The sequence below is a fragment of the Hemitrygon akajei genome, chromosome 4, assembly GCF_048418815.1.
Source record: "Hemitrygon akajei chromosome 4, sHemAka1.3, whole genome shotgun sequence".
In the NCBI taxonomy this organism is placed as follows: Eukaryota; Metazoa; Chordata; class Chondrichthyes; order Myliobatiformes; family Dasyatidae; genus Hemitrygon; species Hemitrygon akajei.
This window is the reverse complement of record NC_133127.1, coordinates 175707671-175724419: the sequence shown is the minus strand read 5'-3', so window position 1 is coordinate 175724419 and position 16749 is coordinate 175707671. Positions and strand designations below refer to the sequence as shown.

Sequence of the window (16749 nt, the reverse complement as noted above, 5' to 3'; positions counted from 1 at the left end):
TGCTGGGCTGAAGTGGCCTATTGCCGTGCTGTATCTCTAAATAAATAAGTAAATAATAATGAATAAAAATGCTTTAGCTTTTGCCACTGCTTGTGTGTGGGAGGGGTAAGGGGGACTTTGGGGGGGGGGGGGTTTCTGATGTTTCAGTCATTCATTCTTTGGGTTTTTCCTGTTTTGTGGATGTCTGTGAAGAGTAAGAATTCCAGGTTGTACATGTTCTCTGATATTAAATTAAACCATTGAACCCTCCCCACCCCTGGCATTCTCTCTTCTCCCCGTTTCCATCCGGTAGAAGACACTGAAGCTTTCGAATACGTACCACCAGGCTTCAAGTCAGCTTCTATCCTGTTGTTATAAAACCCTCTTGCATGTTAAAGAGGAACTTCTCACAGCCTACCTCATCACGTCCTCTTACTTTGCTGTCCACCTGCACTGCGCTTTCTCTGTAAGTGCAACACTAACATCGTTATTACTGTCTTTTCCTTTGTAACATCTCAAAGTTCTTATGCTTTGAAACTTAACCTTGGCATAATTTGAATGGCTTACCAAACTAAGTTTTTCACTGCATCTGACAATAAAATAATACCTGTGACGATACTGTAGTTCTCCTCTGAACTGCTGGCAAGCTGTATCATGTGGATACAAGCCAACATTGTACCTGTAACCGCGAGCGGATAACTACGTTCGCTATCCAAAGACACTTAATGTTTGGATGGATAACTTTGAAGTCCGATTGTACAGCTGGTGTTTTTAACGTTAGGTGGATAATGGTATAATTGTGTCAACACCACCATGAAGTTCCACTGAAAACCAGTATCACAATGAAGTTCGGAAATTTATCAGACGCCCATCACTGCATTTTTTGAAAACGCAGCAACAGTGAAAGTTAGGCTGAGATACCATCCAGACACAGATAAGCGTAAAAAAATTATAAATCGCTGGTTTCATTACAAAGACTGCCAACTTTAGATTAGTAAAAAATAGTCCTTTAATTTCCATCATGATTTAACAAGTAGGAAGTTCTAGCAATATAAAAGTAAGGAGAGGTAGTGTAAATTTAGCAACACAAAGGCAAAGCTGTTTAACAGTCAAGTGCAGAACACAGTGATGTTAGGTGTCCAGTTGACTGGAGATCTTTAAGCCATAACAGCTTCACTGACATCTAATTGGCAAAGTTATGTGGTTTTAAAAACATTAAGCATACACAGCACGAACCCCTATCAAGGCATTGATTCACAAATCTCATAGCATTTCCCAGGTTTGTTATTACAGGATTTTCGAACAAATACAGTGGGACACCACTGAGTAATCTCTAATTCCCAAATGGATTAACTGGCATGGAATGCAGTGTACATTTTAACGTTAGTTGGAACTACATGTAACCATCCCCACTATAAGAATGCCTCAGAGTTAAATGGCTCACATTGTTCTGCAGAACGTTTTCTCAGGTATATAGTGATCTAACAGGGAAATTGCTTTATGGAGCCCACGTATTCTCCAAGCATCAACCCTCTCTGTTTAGAACAAGTTAAGTCCTTTGTTAAACTAGCAGGCAGGGAGATCGAGGGCAACATTTTCTGGAATGTTAGATCTCTGACAAGGTCACAGCTCATCCATAACTTTACACACGTAAAATGCTGGAAGAACTCAGCAGGCCGGGCAGCAGCGATGGAAAAGACGAAGTTTCGTGCCGAGACCATTCATCTGAAGGGAGCTGGGAGTTGGGCATAGCAAGAAAATCAAACCCAGGGTTAGATGCTGCCTGACCTACCGAGTTCCTCCAGCATTTTGTGTACGTTGCTCTGGATTTCCAGCATCTGCAGATCTCCTTGTGTTTGGCATCCTTAATTTTGCAGTCCCTCATCAGGTATGCGCCTGTACTTTGTTTCAAAGACATTCAGGCCTAGTTCAGGCTTCTATCAACCGTGTGGAAGTTGATATCTTTCCACAGTGGAATGCAATTACATCAATTCCAGGTCAAATTGTCTCACTCTGGAGATTAGACCAGTCACTTCCAGTCATGAATCACTCGTGTGATAATATACTTCCCTTGTCAGAAGCACACATTATAAAATCATTCCCCAAGAAACTCTTGGATCACAATGCCACGCCCAGTTTTGGGCCACATAGAGCTGCTAGATCTGCAGTTGCACCATTTATAGGGGCGTTCCCCTGAGAAGGCTCCCTGCTACTGCTGGGACCTAAACAATGAGAATTCTTCTTAAGTCCTAGTCTATACCGCTGTCACCCATCACAGTACATCACCCAAGATTGACTAATCTTCAACCTCCTCCCATTTCTTAAACCCCGGCCTCTGGCCCACAAAGCATTGCTCCCCAATCCCTGAGTCACAACTTCCTGATCACATGCTGAGGCTCCAATTCTCTGAATTGACTCTTACCCATTCTTCCCAACTCCCCCCTCCCCCAACTCCTCCCAACCCAGATACACTGCTGTAAAAACCAGTTATTTTCCACGTATGCACCGTACAAGGGCCCAGCATGCAAAGCTAAGTGCATATGGCCATTCACGAGCAGTCCCTGGATGATTTCCATTTATTACGGGAGGCCTATAACTAAAATGGTTTTCAGCAGTCTGCATCGTACACCTATGGATGCCTGTTTATTTCCAGAGTACTATCCTGAAACAGGAAAATCCTCCCTGCTATTTTCCCAAAATCGCTCTGGGTCATGCGTCAATGTGGTTAGGAGTTCACAGTGTGCTTCTGTACTGAGGCTCTGTGCACTGCTCATCTGGATAATGAAAGACCAGTCTGAGGAGGAGTTCATTGTTTCCTGATCTTACAGGGGTATTTAGCTTCACCCTGCCAATAGCCTATTGCACACAGGAATAAAAAGGAGTAGGGTACCAAATCTCCCTCCCACCGCTTTATGACATCCTAAATCAACTCAGCGTTGTTCCACCATTGGCCTACTTGTTCCGTGCTAAGTCACTGAGAGAACGGTAAAGCAAGCGCTAATATATTTTTTCTTTAAAAACATTGGATCGGTCAGCCTTTATCAGTTTTGTAATTTCTATCCAACATTAAAATGCTGCCACAAGTTTTAACGCTGTTCTCCTCTCTGGTGGGGAAGAAAAGGTGGGTATTTTTCATACTGTAACCTCTTTACTCATGTAGGCGTTCACTAAGTAGAATCCTGGCTCTTTACTTAGAAAATTGAATCAGCAGTAGGGCACCACGTTCCTAGAGAGTGTTCTGAGTATTTACACTTCTCAGCAATTTACATTACCGACAGAATTCACTTGTCCATGAAATACAAGTTACATGGCGCGGCGATGAAATCACAGAGTGTGCATGATGCTACACACAGTACTCTAAATATATACACAGGTACCTGTACATACATACAAATATGTATTGAGACATAAATTATTACATCACCAGTAACCATGCAGATGGGAAGAGCAAATGTAAGCTTGCAGAGATATTGAGAGAACAAAAGATATTACACTGAATAACTTATGATCAACAAAACAGAAGTTTCACTGCTTATTTTTTGCATTGTTACTATGTAAACAGTTTAACATTGTGTTTTAAGTGGTGGTGTATATTCAGTAGGACTATTACAGTTTTAGTACATGCATGATCGGAATCTACGAATGAAAGATACATGGTTTTAGCACTTGGTTTTTGAATTACAAGTCCTTGATGATTCATCCAAAATATTTACGTTGTTGTACTAAACATACCTGTATCACAGTGAAAGATAACTTCTGGCAATTTAACAAAATAATTTGGCAGGTATATATTTACATACTAAAGTTCGCACTCCCTATGTATATGGTAAACAATTAGAAGGATAAGACTTATAGTGCAATTGCATTCCTACAAATATTTAAACACAGACTGAGGCAATATAATTCTTTACGCAATGAGACGAAATTCTTGAAAATATCTTATACAATTTCCTCGTGTAAATGGGTGCATCCATTGTGGTTAATATTTTTGGATATATGTGAAAGCTCTCTTTAAGCCAGGGAGTAACACTGTACTTCAGCTGAAAGTGCACACAGTAAGTCAGTAGACATGTTAAATGGATGCCTTATCAGCAGGTAGGTGCAGCATCGATGGGCAAGTAGTGCCTTTGGACCCAAGGCTCCCAAAGCTTTCCATATCTGGGGGTTTATTTGCATGTGTCTGGGTCCATTATGGGCCAACTGGCTGCGATGCAGTCAGTGACTCCTGTATTAGTAAAAGAATGGGGCAGATGGCGATCTAGGCCTTGCATTGTTCACTTAATCCCCTATTCCAAGCTACTGATTGTCCAGCCGATTCGTACAGCCAAATATCTGCTTCTTACTCACTTCAGCTGGGAGAAGCTGACATGATTTTAATGTCAGCTTTAATCAATTAAAATCACCCAATTTGTTGATTATTGAAGCAAGCAACACATCTGTCCCATGTCAATCTGAATCCCAGGCCTGGAACACACCACAGGGTAACCTGTGCACTCTGAAGTAAAAATAACAACTGGTAAAAAAAAAAGTGAGACTCTGCAAAAACCCAAATACAAATACAACCATCACTAACCAGATAAAGTATCTACACACCTTTCCCACATCTTGATATTGTTTTGCTTTTTTAAGGAGTGGAACTGTAATACAGAATGACAAATCATTACAGAGAATTAGCAAAACTTAAAAAGCTTAGAAATATATTTTGTTTTTACACACCTGATCCAAAACACTCATTCTTTTAAATGTGAGAGAACGCTTTAGAAGACATCAAGACATTTGTGGATCACTTGAACTCAGACTTTTAAAGTGTTTTTGATAAAAGGAACAGCTCCAAATCTTTTTGTCTTGCCCCATTTTGTTCATCTCACATCATCTCCTGTACATCAAACAAATTCAGCAAGAAAATAATGAGACTAATTCTCTAAGTATAGCGATCAGCTGGGAGGCATAAGGTCCACATATGTTTTTATACGCGGTAACATCCTGCACAAGACAGGAGATGGTTACTTGGTCGCTGGATCATCCCTTCTGGAACGTGTAGTCAAATCAGACAGGCCTCCATATCTCTATCCTTACAAGAGCCCAGTGTCATATTATGCTAGATGTAGAAGACTAAAGAAAACCTAGTTTTGTTCTTAAAAAGAAGCCAGAATGTTAAGGACCATCTACAGTTTGTCAACATGGGATTCTACCTTTCCATCAATCAACACAGCAGACAAACTAATGCATACCCAATAGCCAGTAGCTAATAAGTTTCCATGTATAATTTAGAGGTTTCGTGTGGCAGGCTACTTGATGATTTGTGGCATATCACTCCAAGCTTTTGCCTTCTTCTTAGCCAGTTCCATCCACGATGGCTGGTTGGAGGAAGGGGAAACTTTATCTTTGCTGTGTTGATCTCTTCCATCCTTGTCACTAGTGTTCTGTGTCATTGCCGGTGAATGTTTGTTTACTATAGGAAAAAGAAGACGCTTTTTAAAAAAAATACTCACATGCATGTGGGAAGAAATGGAATTCACATATTACACTAATTAAATTAGACTTGCAATTTTACAGTGCCTGGTCTCATCTGTGAGAAACATTTTGAAACACCTCATGAAAAAGTAAATTGCTTTGACACACGGGGCTGTTTGTCATGTGGGGTATGGATATGAACAGAAAGTTATGTAAATAATGTTATTTTAAATATCTATCAAAATAATTACCAGCCAAAAATCAATTTCCTTCCTCTGCATACAAATATTGTCCTATTTGGGCTTTAAATAAATTTTATAATTAGCAATTAATAGTCATAATCAAAATATACTTTGAACTATGATTTCTATTATCAAAACATTGCTCAGTTTAATTATTTTTTTCTACTTTAAATACAGCACCCCTTTAATTAAGCTGTCACAGTCCTTCTTAATTAGTTCTACACTTATGTTCCAGTGCTACTTGCTACAGGCTTAAAAGGGGCTGTTTACTGCAAAGTCAATCTCCAGTCATCTGCTCAATAAATTGTGCTAAAGGTGGGAAGAGACAGAAAATTAATGTTACAAGTCCTATTATATATTATTTTTGGGTGAGGTCATTTGGATGCTGGCCACTTCAAACTACCATACTGCTACATTATGTCGGTTGTACAAGCTAACAGATTGGTCCCCATCTCAAATCAGCAGATAATTTCAAGAATCGCTCGAGAATAGGAAGGGGACAGTGCATTTGCCAGGAGTTTGCACAGAGGAGTCAGTATGTTATAGCTTTCTACAGTTTGCTGTGTTAGTTGCTGGACTAGGACAAGTCCCAGGTCTGCCTGCTGGTGAGGCAGAATGCTCCGCAATTGGTGTCTGGGCTGTAGGAGGTGAAAAATTAGACATCTGAGCTAATCCTATTTGCCTGCAATACAACATCTGCTGGAGAACTGCTCTCATTGAATTACACTGACTCCTTGATGCACAACAGGCAATACTTAACCTTTGATGGAATAGACAGCCGGTATCTTTTTCTAAGGACAAAAATACAACTGCAGATGCTGTGAATCAAAGATCAACTGCAGATGCTGTGGATCCAGCATATTATCCTCCGCAATTTCCGCCACCTTCAACAGGACCCCACCATCAAGCACATTTTCCCCCCCATCCCTCTCAGCTTTTCCCGGGGATCGTTCCCTCCGTGACTACCTGGTCCACACGTCCCTCCCCACAGAACTCCCAACTGGCACTTATCCCTGCAAGCGCAAATGCTACACCTGTCCCCACACCTCCCCCCTTACCACCATTCCGGGCCCCAGACAGTCCTTCCAGGTGAGGCAACACTTCACCTGCGAGTCTGCTGGAGTCGTGCTCCCGGTGCGGCCTCCTCTACATCGGCGAGACCCAATGCAGATTGGGGGACCGCTTCGTCGAGCACCTACGCTCCGTCCATCACAATAGACAGGACCTCCCGGTTGCCACCCACTTCAACTCTGCCTCTCATTCCCATCTAGAGATGTCCATACATGGCCTCCTCTACTGCCATGATGAGGCCAAACTCAGGTTGGAGGAGCAACACCTCATCTACCATCTGGGTAGCCTCCAGCTTGGTGGTATGATCATTGAATTCTCCCATTTCCGGTAATTCCCTCCCCCTCCCCCTATCCCAGGTCCCTCTCTGCCTCTCTCCCCTTTCAACTTTCTGCTTCTTTATCTCTACAGTTCTTTCATGCTTATCCCCTCCCCCTCCCCCCTTTATCTTTCCTCTGATTGGTTTTCCACCTGGCACCTCTAGGCCCTACCCCCTCCCCTATCTCTATTACTGGGCTTTGGCCCTCTCTTCCCCCCCATTCCTGATGAAGGGTCTCGGTCCGAAACGTTGGCTACTCTTTTCTCACGGATGCTGCCTGGCCTGCTGAGTTCTTCCAGCGTTGTGTACGTAATCTTTTTCTAAGGGTTTGACTGTCTAATGCCAGAAGGCATGGATTTCAAGTGAGAGGGTTAAGTTCAAAGGAGATATGCTGGCAAATTGGGTTTTTTTTAATAAACACAGAGAGAGGTGGGTGTCTGGAATGTACAATTGGGATAGTGGTGGTGGAGGCAAATAAGAGAGAATTTAAAAGGCTCTCAGATAGTAACATAATACATAGGAACAGAATTAGGCCATTCAGCCCATCTCATCTGATCTACCATTCCATCAAGGTTGATTTATTATCCGTCTCAACCCCATTCTCTTGCCTTCTTCCATGTAACCTCTAACATCTTTGCTAACCAGGAACCTATCAACCTCTGCTTTAAATATACCCAGTGACTTGGCCTCCACACCCATTATAGCAATGAATTCCTCAGATTCACCACCCTCTGGCTAAATACATTGCATGCATGAATAGGTAAAGAATGACGGGATTGTGAGGAATATTGCATAAGCAGAAGTTAAGCATTTAATTACTGGGTTAATTAGTTCAGCACTATACTGTGGGACAAAGGGCCTGTTCCTATGTTCTAGTCTTCACTTTATTGAGAACAGAAGTTTCTGCTGCTTGGGTCCTAATCGTTCCCTAACCTCCATCTTCTTTCCCTCCCTTTAAGACCCAAAGAACCAACTCTTTAACCAGACATTTGCTTATCCCTTCGTATTTCACAGAGTCATGGAGCACCATGACACAGAAACACACCGCGTGGCCCATTTAGTCTGAGCCAAACTATTAATTCATCTAGTCCCATCGGCCTGCACCTGGACCATAGCCCTCCATACCCCTCCCATCCATGTACCTATCCAAACTTCTCTTAAATGTTGAAATCAAACTCTCATCCCCCACTTCAGCTGGCAGCCTGTTCAACACTCTCACCACCCTCTGAGTGAAGAAGTTCCCCCTCAAGTTTCCCATAAGCACACCTTTCACCCTTAATCATGACCCCTATACCTCTAGTCTCACCAGACTTCAGTGAAAAAAGCCTGCTTGCATTTACCCACTATACCCCTCGTGATTTTGCATGCCTTTATCAAATTTCCTCTCAATCTCCTACGTTCCAGGAATAATAATGTTCTAACTTATTCAACCTTTAATATACATTGTCACCTACCTCTGCTTATAGAAGAAGTTCCTTGATGGAAATTTCTACAGTTAATGTACCAAACGAACAAAAAAGTTGTTGCCTTTGTTCATACCTGTCACAGGACTGGTTTTAGGAGAAGTTTTCTTCTGAGGTTCTGACACAGATGCCTTTATTTCCAATCTGTAGTCTTGGGTAGGCTTGCTAATGGTCGATGACTTAGGGTGAGTGCTTTCAGATTCAATGGGTGCATTCGTGGCATCCTGAGAAGAAAAAGAATAGTGTAATTTGCAAATACAGTTTACAATTTTGCAAGGCAACATCGCTGTACATGCTAAGCATGAAAGGAATGCATTCCAGTATAAGGCCAATAAAGGCAACATCACTATTACTAATGAAAATTTCAAGATTGTAGTAAACAAATACCACCTTTATGATTTTAGCTGTAATAATATATCAATGTGCTAGAACTGACTAATCGTGTGACTTAATACCATCTTCAACTCAAAGAAATGCAGAAGTAGTAAATTGAATGCTTCTTTGGCAATATAATTCTGATTTTTCACAATCAGATTTATTATCCTGATACATGACATGGAATTTATTGCTTTGCAGCAGCGGTGTAGTGCAAAGACATAAAATCTATTAATTAGAAAATTAAATAATAGTGCAAAGGAAGGACAAGGTAGCGTTCAAAAATCTGACGGCAGAGGGGAAGAAGTTCTTCCTAAGTCGTTGAGTGTCACTCTTCAGGCTCCAGTATTTCTCCCTAGAAACCAGAGGACATGTCCTGATGGTAATAGTCCCTTCTTGAGGCACTCACTCTTGAAGATGTCTTCAATATTAGGGAGTTCTGTTCTCATGAGCCTCTTGCAATTCTAGGCATTGGAGTCTCCATACCAGGCTGTGATACAACAGTCAGAATGCTCCCCAACCTACATCTATAGAAATTTGCATGTGGTGACATACCAAATAACTTCAAACTCTTAATGAAGTAGAGCCACCTATGTGCCTTCTTTGTGATTGCGTCGGTGTGTTGGGCCCAGGATAGATCCTCTGAGATGCTAACATGCAGGAGCTTGAAACTGCTCACTCTTTCCACTGCTGGTTCCTCAATGTGTTCGCCTGATTTCTCTACCTTGAAATCCACAATCAGTTCCTGACTCTTACCGATGTTGAGTGCAAGGTTGTTACTGTACACCACCCAGACAGCCAATCTATCTCACTCCTCTGCACCTCATGCCCCCAAGAACAGGGATGTCAGGGCATCTGTTGATAGTGAGGAGGAGATACTATTACGGAGCCACATTGACCGTGATCTCCTGGTAATGAAGTCGAGGATCTAGTTGCAGAAGGAGGTACAGAGGCCCAGGTTCTGAAGTCGAGGGAATGATGGAGGTGAACATAGAGGTGGGTGACAATGTATATTAAAGGTTGAATAAGTTAGAACATTATTATTCCTGGAGCGTAGGAGATTGAGAGGAAATTTGATAAAGGCATGCAAAATCACGAAGGGTATAGACTGGGTAAATGCAAGCAGGCTTTTTTCACTGAAGTTTGGTGAGACTAGAGGTATAGGGGGTCATGATTAAGGGTGAAAGGTGTGCTTATGGGAAACTTGAGGGGGAACTTCTTAATCAGCTCCACACATACTGTAGCAGTTCCAAAGCCAAGTGGGCAACAAGTGAGATTATGTTTGCTTTAGATCTGTTGTGGTGGTAAACAAATTGCTGTGGATCCAGGTCCTCGCTCAGGCACAAACTAATTCTAGTTATAATCAACCTCTCTAAGTACTTGATTAAAATAGATCTGAGTGCTACCAGGAGATAGTCATTGAGGCAGCTCACACTGCTCTTCTTGGGCACTGGGATAACTGTTGCCCTTTTGAAGCTGGTGGGAACCATTGACTGCTGCAGCGAGAGAGTGAAGATGTCCTTGACACTGCAGCCAGCTTGTTGGCACAAGGATCATCCTCTTAAAGGGTATTCGGACATCAGTGTCCAAAACAGAGATCACAGGGTCACCAGGTTCTGCGGGAAGTTGTTCTGGTGTAGTGCTATTCTGCCTTTTGAAGTGTGCACAAAAGGCATTGAACCTGTCGGTGAGTGAAGGATCACTGTCATTTACGCTGTTAGGTTTCACCTTGTAGGAAGTAATGACATGCAATCCCTGCCTTAGCTGTCCTGCATCCAATTTTATTTCTAGATTCACTTGGAATTGTCTTTCGCTCTCACAATGGCCTTCTATAAGTCACACCTGCAATGGATTACTGTGCAAAGATCTTTTTTGTTCTGTTTGTCATCTGAGCACACGAGACTTCCTTATGCACTGAATCGCAGTAATGGGAGATGACAGGAGAATCTGAAATGCAGGAAGATCAGAGCAGGAGTCGCCCACCAGACCCTTCCAGCCTGCCTCACCATTCAAGGTGATCATAGTTGATCGACACTGTCCTCAACTCCTCTTCGAAAGCACAAGGAATTGTGAAGTCAAGAGTCCATCTTATCGTGCTAGGGAGCCTTTCAATATTCTTACAACAGTTCTCTTGAGTCTGCTTTCAGGCTTTTGCATCTTATGTCCAGTGGAAGAGAGGATGTCTGAGACAGGTGGGGTCTTTGATGATGCTGGCTGCTTTATAGAGGCAATGAGAGATGCAGAAAGAGTCCATGGTGTGATAATATGCTGAGCTGTGTCCACAACTATCTGCAGTTTCTTGTAGTCACAGACAGTGCAGTTGTGATACTAAGTTGCGATGCATCCAGATAGGATGGTTTGCAAGGTGCAATGATCAGAATTGGCAAGGATCAATAGTGACAGGCTGCTTCCTGGATTATTGATTAGTAGCAGTTCAACAGATGTTTTCTGTGAACAAAAGTCCTTATGGACAACCGGAATGGTTTGGAAATAAATTGCAAAGACTGGGAGATAAATGGAGAGCAAACACAATCCAGGACTCAGTTACAAAACTGTGTGACAATGATTAATGTTGAGGAAATTAAGACATTGCACAAATCCTACATTTGAGTTGCCGGCAGACTGACAGCTTGGTAGGCCAGTTAATATTATTGTCCCATGTATAAAGGTATAATGTAAATCTTTCTTTTACATTACTTCTATGCTGATCATTTTGGCACATCAGTAAGCTGAGGTAATACAAGGGATAAGCAATAACAATGCAGAATGGAGGGTTACAGTTACAGAGAAAATGCAGCTGCAGTGGTCAATGAGGTGCAAGGCCACAGCAAGCTAATTTTTAAGGGCAAGAGTTCATTCTAATTAGAGCATAGGATATAGGAGAAGAAGTAGGCCATTTGGCCCATCGAGTCTGCTCCACAATTTCATCATGGTTGATCCAATTTTCCTCTCAGTCCCATTTTCCTGCCTTCTCCCTGCATTCCTTCATGCCCTGATCAATCGAGAATCTATCAACCTCTGCCTTAAGTAAACATACAGACTTTGCCTCCACAGCTGCCTGCTGCACTGAATTCCACAGATTCACCACTCTCTGGCTAAAGAAATTCTTCCTCATCTCCACTCTAAAAGGATGCCTCTCTATCCTAAGGCTGTGCGCTCTGGTCTTAGACTCTCCCACCAAAGGAAACATTCACTCTCTCAAGGCCTTTCAACATTCGATAGGTTTCAATGAGGTCAGCCCTCATTCTTCTGAATTCCAGTGAATTCAGACCTAGAGCTATCAAACGCTCTTCACATGACAAGCCGTTCAATTCTGGAATCATTTTCATGAACCCACTTTGAACCCTCTCCAGTTTCAGCGCATCCTTTCCAAGGGGCCCAAAGCTGCTCACAATTGTCCTCACCAGTGCTTTATAAAGTCTCAACATTACATCCTTACTTTTATATTCTAGTCCTCTTGAAATGAATGCTAACATTGCATTTGCCTTCCTCACCACAGACTCAACCTGCAAATTAACCTTCAGGGAATCCTATTCATGTATTCCCAAGTCCTTTTGCACCTCAGTTTTTTGCATTTTCTCTCCATTTAGAAAATAGTCAATCCTTTCATTTCTTCTACCAAAGTGCACGTACACTTCCCAACACTGTATTCCATCCCATTCTCTCAATCTGTTTAAGTCAGTCTGTAGCCACTTTACTTCCGCAAAACTACTTGCCCCCCACCTATCTTTTCATCGTCTGTAAACCTTGCAACAAAACCATCAAATCCATCATCCAATTCAATGACATTTAATGTTAAAAGAATCGGTCCCAATATAGACCCCTGTGGAACATCACTAGCCACCAGCAGCCAACCAGAAAAGGCTCCTTTGCCTCCTGCCCATCAGCCACTGGTTTAGCTATACTAGAATCATTCCTGTAATTCCATGGGCTTGTAGGTTGTTAAGCAGCCTCATGTGTGGCACCTTGTCAAAGGCCTTCTGAAAATCCAAATACACAATATTAACCGATTCTCCTTTGTCTGTCCTGCTTGTAATTTCTTCAAAGAATTCCAACAGATTTGTCAGGCAACATTTTCCCTTGAAGAAGTTATGCTGACTATGACCTATTTTATCATGTGTTTCCAAGTATTCTGAAACCACATCCTTAATAATCGACTCCAAGAACTTCCCAACCACTGAGGTCAGACTGACTGGCCTATAGTTCCCTTTCTTCTGCCTCTTTCCCTCCTTAAAAAGTGGAGTGATATTTGCAATTTTCCGGTCTTCCAGAGCCATTCCAGAATCTACTGATTCTTGAAAGATCATTACTAATGCCTCCAGAATCTCTTCAGCCACCTCTTTCAGAACTCTGGGGTGTACACCATCTGGTCCACGTCAACTTATCTATCTTCAGATCTTACAGATTCCAAAGAACCTTCTCCCTAGTAATGGTAACTTGACACACTTCATGACCCCTGACACCTGGAACTTACACCATACTGTTAGTATCTTCCACAGTGAAAACTGATGCAAAATACTTATACCAGTTCATCTGCCATTTCCTTGTCCTCCATTACTACCTCTCCAGCATTATTTTGCAGCAGTCCTATATCCACTCTCACTTCTTTTACACTTTATATATCTGAAGAAACTTTTGGTATCACCTTTAATATTATTGGCTAGCTTACTTTTATATTCTACCTTTATCTTCTTAATAACTTTTTTAGTTGCCTTTTGTTAATTTTTGACTAACTTCCCACTATTTTTTCTCTATTATATGCCCTTTCTTTGGCTTTTATGTTGGCTTTGACTTCTCATTAGAGACGGTTGTGTCATCTTGCCTTTAGAATACTTCTTCCTATTGGGATCTATATATCCTGTGCCTTCCGAACTGCTTCCAGAAATTCCAGCCATTGCTGCTCTGCCGTCATCCCTGGCAGTGTTGCTTTCCCAATCAATTCCTACCAACTATTCTCTCAGGTTTCTGTAATTCCCTTTACTACACTGTAATACTGATACATCTGACTTTAGCTTTTCCTTCTAAATTTTGGTGTGAATTCGATTATGTTATGATCACATGCCCCTAAGAGTTCTTTTACCTTAAGCTCTCTAATCAATTCCGGTTCATTGCACAGCATCCAATCCAGAATAGCTGACCCCCCCCTTCTGGGCTCAACCACGAGCTGCTCTGAAAATCCATCTCACAGGCACTGTAGAAATTCTCCCTCTTGGAATCCAGCACCAATCTGATTTTCCCAATCAATCCGCAAGCTGAAATCCCCCACTGTAACATTGCCCTTTTGGCATACATCTGCTATCTCCCATTGTAATTTGTAGACCACATCCTTACTACTGTTTGTGGGTCTGTATATAAATCCCATCTAGGTCTTTTTACCCTTGCAGTTCCTTAGATCTATCCACAATGATTCAATACCTTCTGACCCTATGTCACCTTTTTCTAAAAATTTAATCTAATTTTTTTTTTACCAACAGAGCAATGGTATCCCTTCTGCCTTCCTGCCTGTTCTTTCAAAACAACGTGTATCCTTGGACATTAAGCTCCCAGCTATCATCTTCTTCCAGCCATGATTCAGTGATGCAGACAACATCATATATGCCAATATACATAACAGTGCTAACAAGTTCATCTATCTTATTCCATATATTGAGCACATTCAAATATTAACACCTTCAGTCCTATATTCACCCTTTTTGATTTTGTCCACCTTTAAATTGCAGCTCATGCTATTTGCCCTGTTATCAACCTCACTGCATATTGTTTGTAACCCAACTACCTCATCTCCAGCACTATCACTCCAGTTCCCATACCCCTGCCTATTTAATTTAAACCCACCCAGCAACTCCACTCAACCTGCCCACAAGGATACTGGACCCCCTTAATTATGAAAATTAAGTGTAAACAATTTTAAGTCCTGGTTAAACCAATTGTATATAGTGTTATAGAACAATTGTAAATACTTTTAATAATTACTATCTGAATGTATGGCTTAAAGTTATTGCTATTAGCAAGGACAAATGACCTTACGTTGGGATAGCAAACCTGTGAAAAAGCTTCCTCAGTCCTTTGATCTTGAACAGTTTGGCCTCATTTGCCGATTGCCCCCACCCTAGACTTGACAGCAGGTAAATGGTGAACTGAATCCATAACTTAATTTTCCCATTTTTATGTTCTATTTGTTGTGCTGTAGTAAGATTCACAGTCTACAGGAGACCAGTGTATTTCACAAACTGCAAAATAAGGACCACATCCCAAACAGGGTCAAGTTCACAAGATTAGCTTTCCTCATTTGGAGGAGATGTTCCTCAAAGTGTTGGGAGTTTCCTCAAAAAGGATGGGACTTCCCTCAAAAGATTATCATCATGTTCTCTTCATTGTGTTTGCTGCAGCAGTGATCCTTCACTGTAGATTGACATGTACTCCTGGAAATCAGGAGCATTTACACCTTGTCACTTACAAGAAGCTTGTCATTCCGAAGTGAAAATTAAATCATAAAAATTGTACTGTTTATAAAATTCAGCATGTCAGAACCTGTTAGGCATTAATAATTTCCCTGTGTTTGAGAGGAACTCCTGCATGTACAAGATCCAATTTGCTCCTTTTTGACAGCCATTTTTTCCCCCTCCTCTTTCTCACTGAAGTATTTCTTTGCTGCAAAACTGAGCTGTCCATTATGAGAGAAGCATCTCCTTCAGTTTAAAGTGATGGCAAAAGTGAGGTTAGTGCAATCAAATCAACGAGAAAGCAATTGTGTCTTGTTCCTACAATCAGGGCTTCTGTTTAGTTCAGGTTTATTCATCACTGGCAGATGTCAGAGAAGCAAATTACATAGAACGTTACAACACAGTCCCTTCGGCCCATAATGCTGTGCCAACCTTTTAACCCGCACTAAGATCAATCTAACCCTGAAGTTCTTTGGGTGCAAAGAGTTCGTTATGTGGTTCACCCATCTAGAGACCAAAGACCACACTTTGGATTCACACTTCACTGGGATAGAATATTTCATACCAAATATTTTCCTGAGTGTAAGATTAAAATAGAATCAACTATTGGCTACCAAATAATCTCCAAATTAATTGCTTTAAAGATTTTAAAAGTGTTTGTTTTTAAACAACAATTACAATGAATGATTCTTCATTTATATTGGAATAGAAATCTATTTAAGATTCTGCTGTAATATAGAAGCTGACCATAATTTTACACTTATAAGATTATCAGTGTTAAATCTGAACATCAGGTATCAAATTCTTGGATTTTGTACAATTCTTATTTATATTCATTCACTGCTTTGTTGTACACACAACAGCCACAACCTTAATGTGTGAAACTTGCTCCCTAAGCCTCTCTGACTTACCACCTCCTTCGAACCCAGTTTCTTTAACCAAAGTTTTTGATCATCTGTCCTAAAGTTTCATCTGCAGCTCAGTATCAACCTTTTAGCACACCATTCTTCTAACCACGTTGGGATGTTTTGCTGCATATAAAAGGCAAATCTAAACCAAAGTGACAGTTTGCTTTAAATATGTGAAAGGTATTTTACCTAAACATAAAACAAACTCAGAACAGATCAAAGCTATACCCTAAATTCAAGGTTACAGGTCACTTATTGAATGAGCAACACATACAAAGTGCTGGAGGAACTAAGCAGTAAGGCAGCATCTATGATGGGAAATAAACAGTCGACGTTTCAGTCCAAGACTTTTCATCAGAAGTCAAATGTCTCAGCCCAAAATGTTGAATACTTATTCCTCCTCATAGATGCTGCTTGATCTGCTGATTTCCTCCAGAGTTTAGTGTGTGTCCCTCAAGATTTCCAGTATCTGCAGAATCTCATGTTATTACAGGAAAT

At 41.3% G+C, this 16749-nt stretch overlaps 1 protein-coding gene across 7 annotated transcripts in view; it reads right to left on the bottom strand.

Annotated features, from left to right (window-relative positions):
• Nucleotides 1–964: 964 nt before the first annotated feature.
• The window catches only part of LOC140726980 (CRACD-like protein), a 197991-nt gene continuing 182206 nt past the window's right edge, over nt 965–16749 (bottom strand). For all 7 annotated transcript variants that reach the window (XM_073044061.1, XM_073044056.1, XM_073044062.1 and 4 more), the window contains 2 exons: nt 8602–8749; nt 965–5431 (listed from right to left, as the gene is read on the bottom strand). In XM_073044061.1, coding sequence (XP_072900162.1) covers nt 5268–5431; nt 8602–8749 — 312 coding nt within the window. In that variant the 3' untranslated portion in view covers nt 965–5267. The remainder of the gene's footprint in view (nt 5432–8601; nt 8750–16749) is intronic.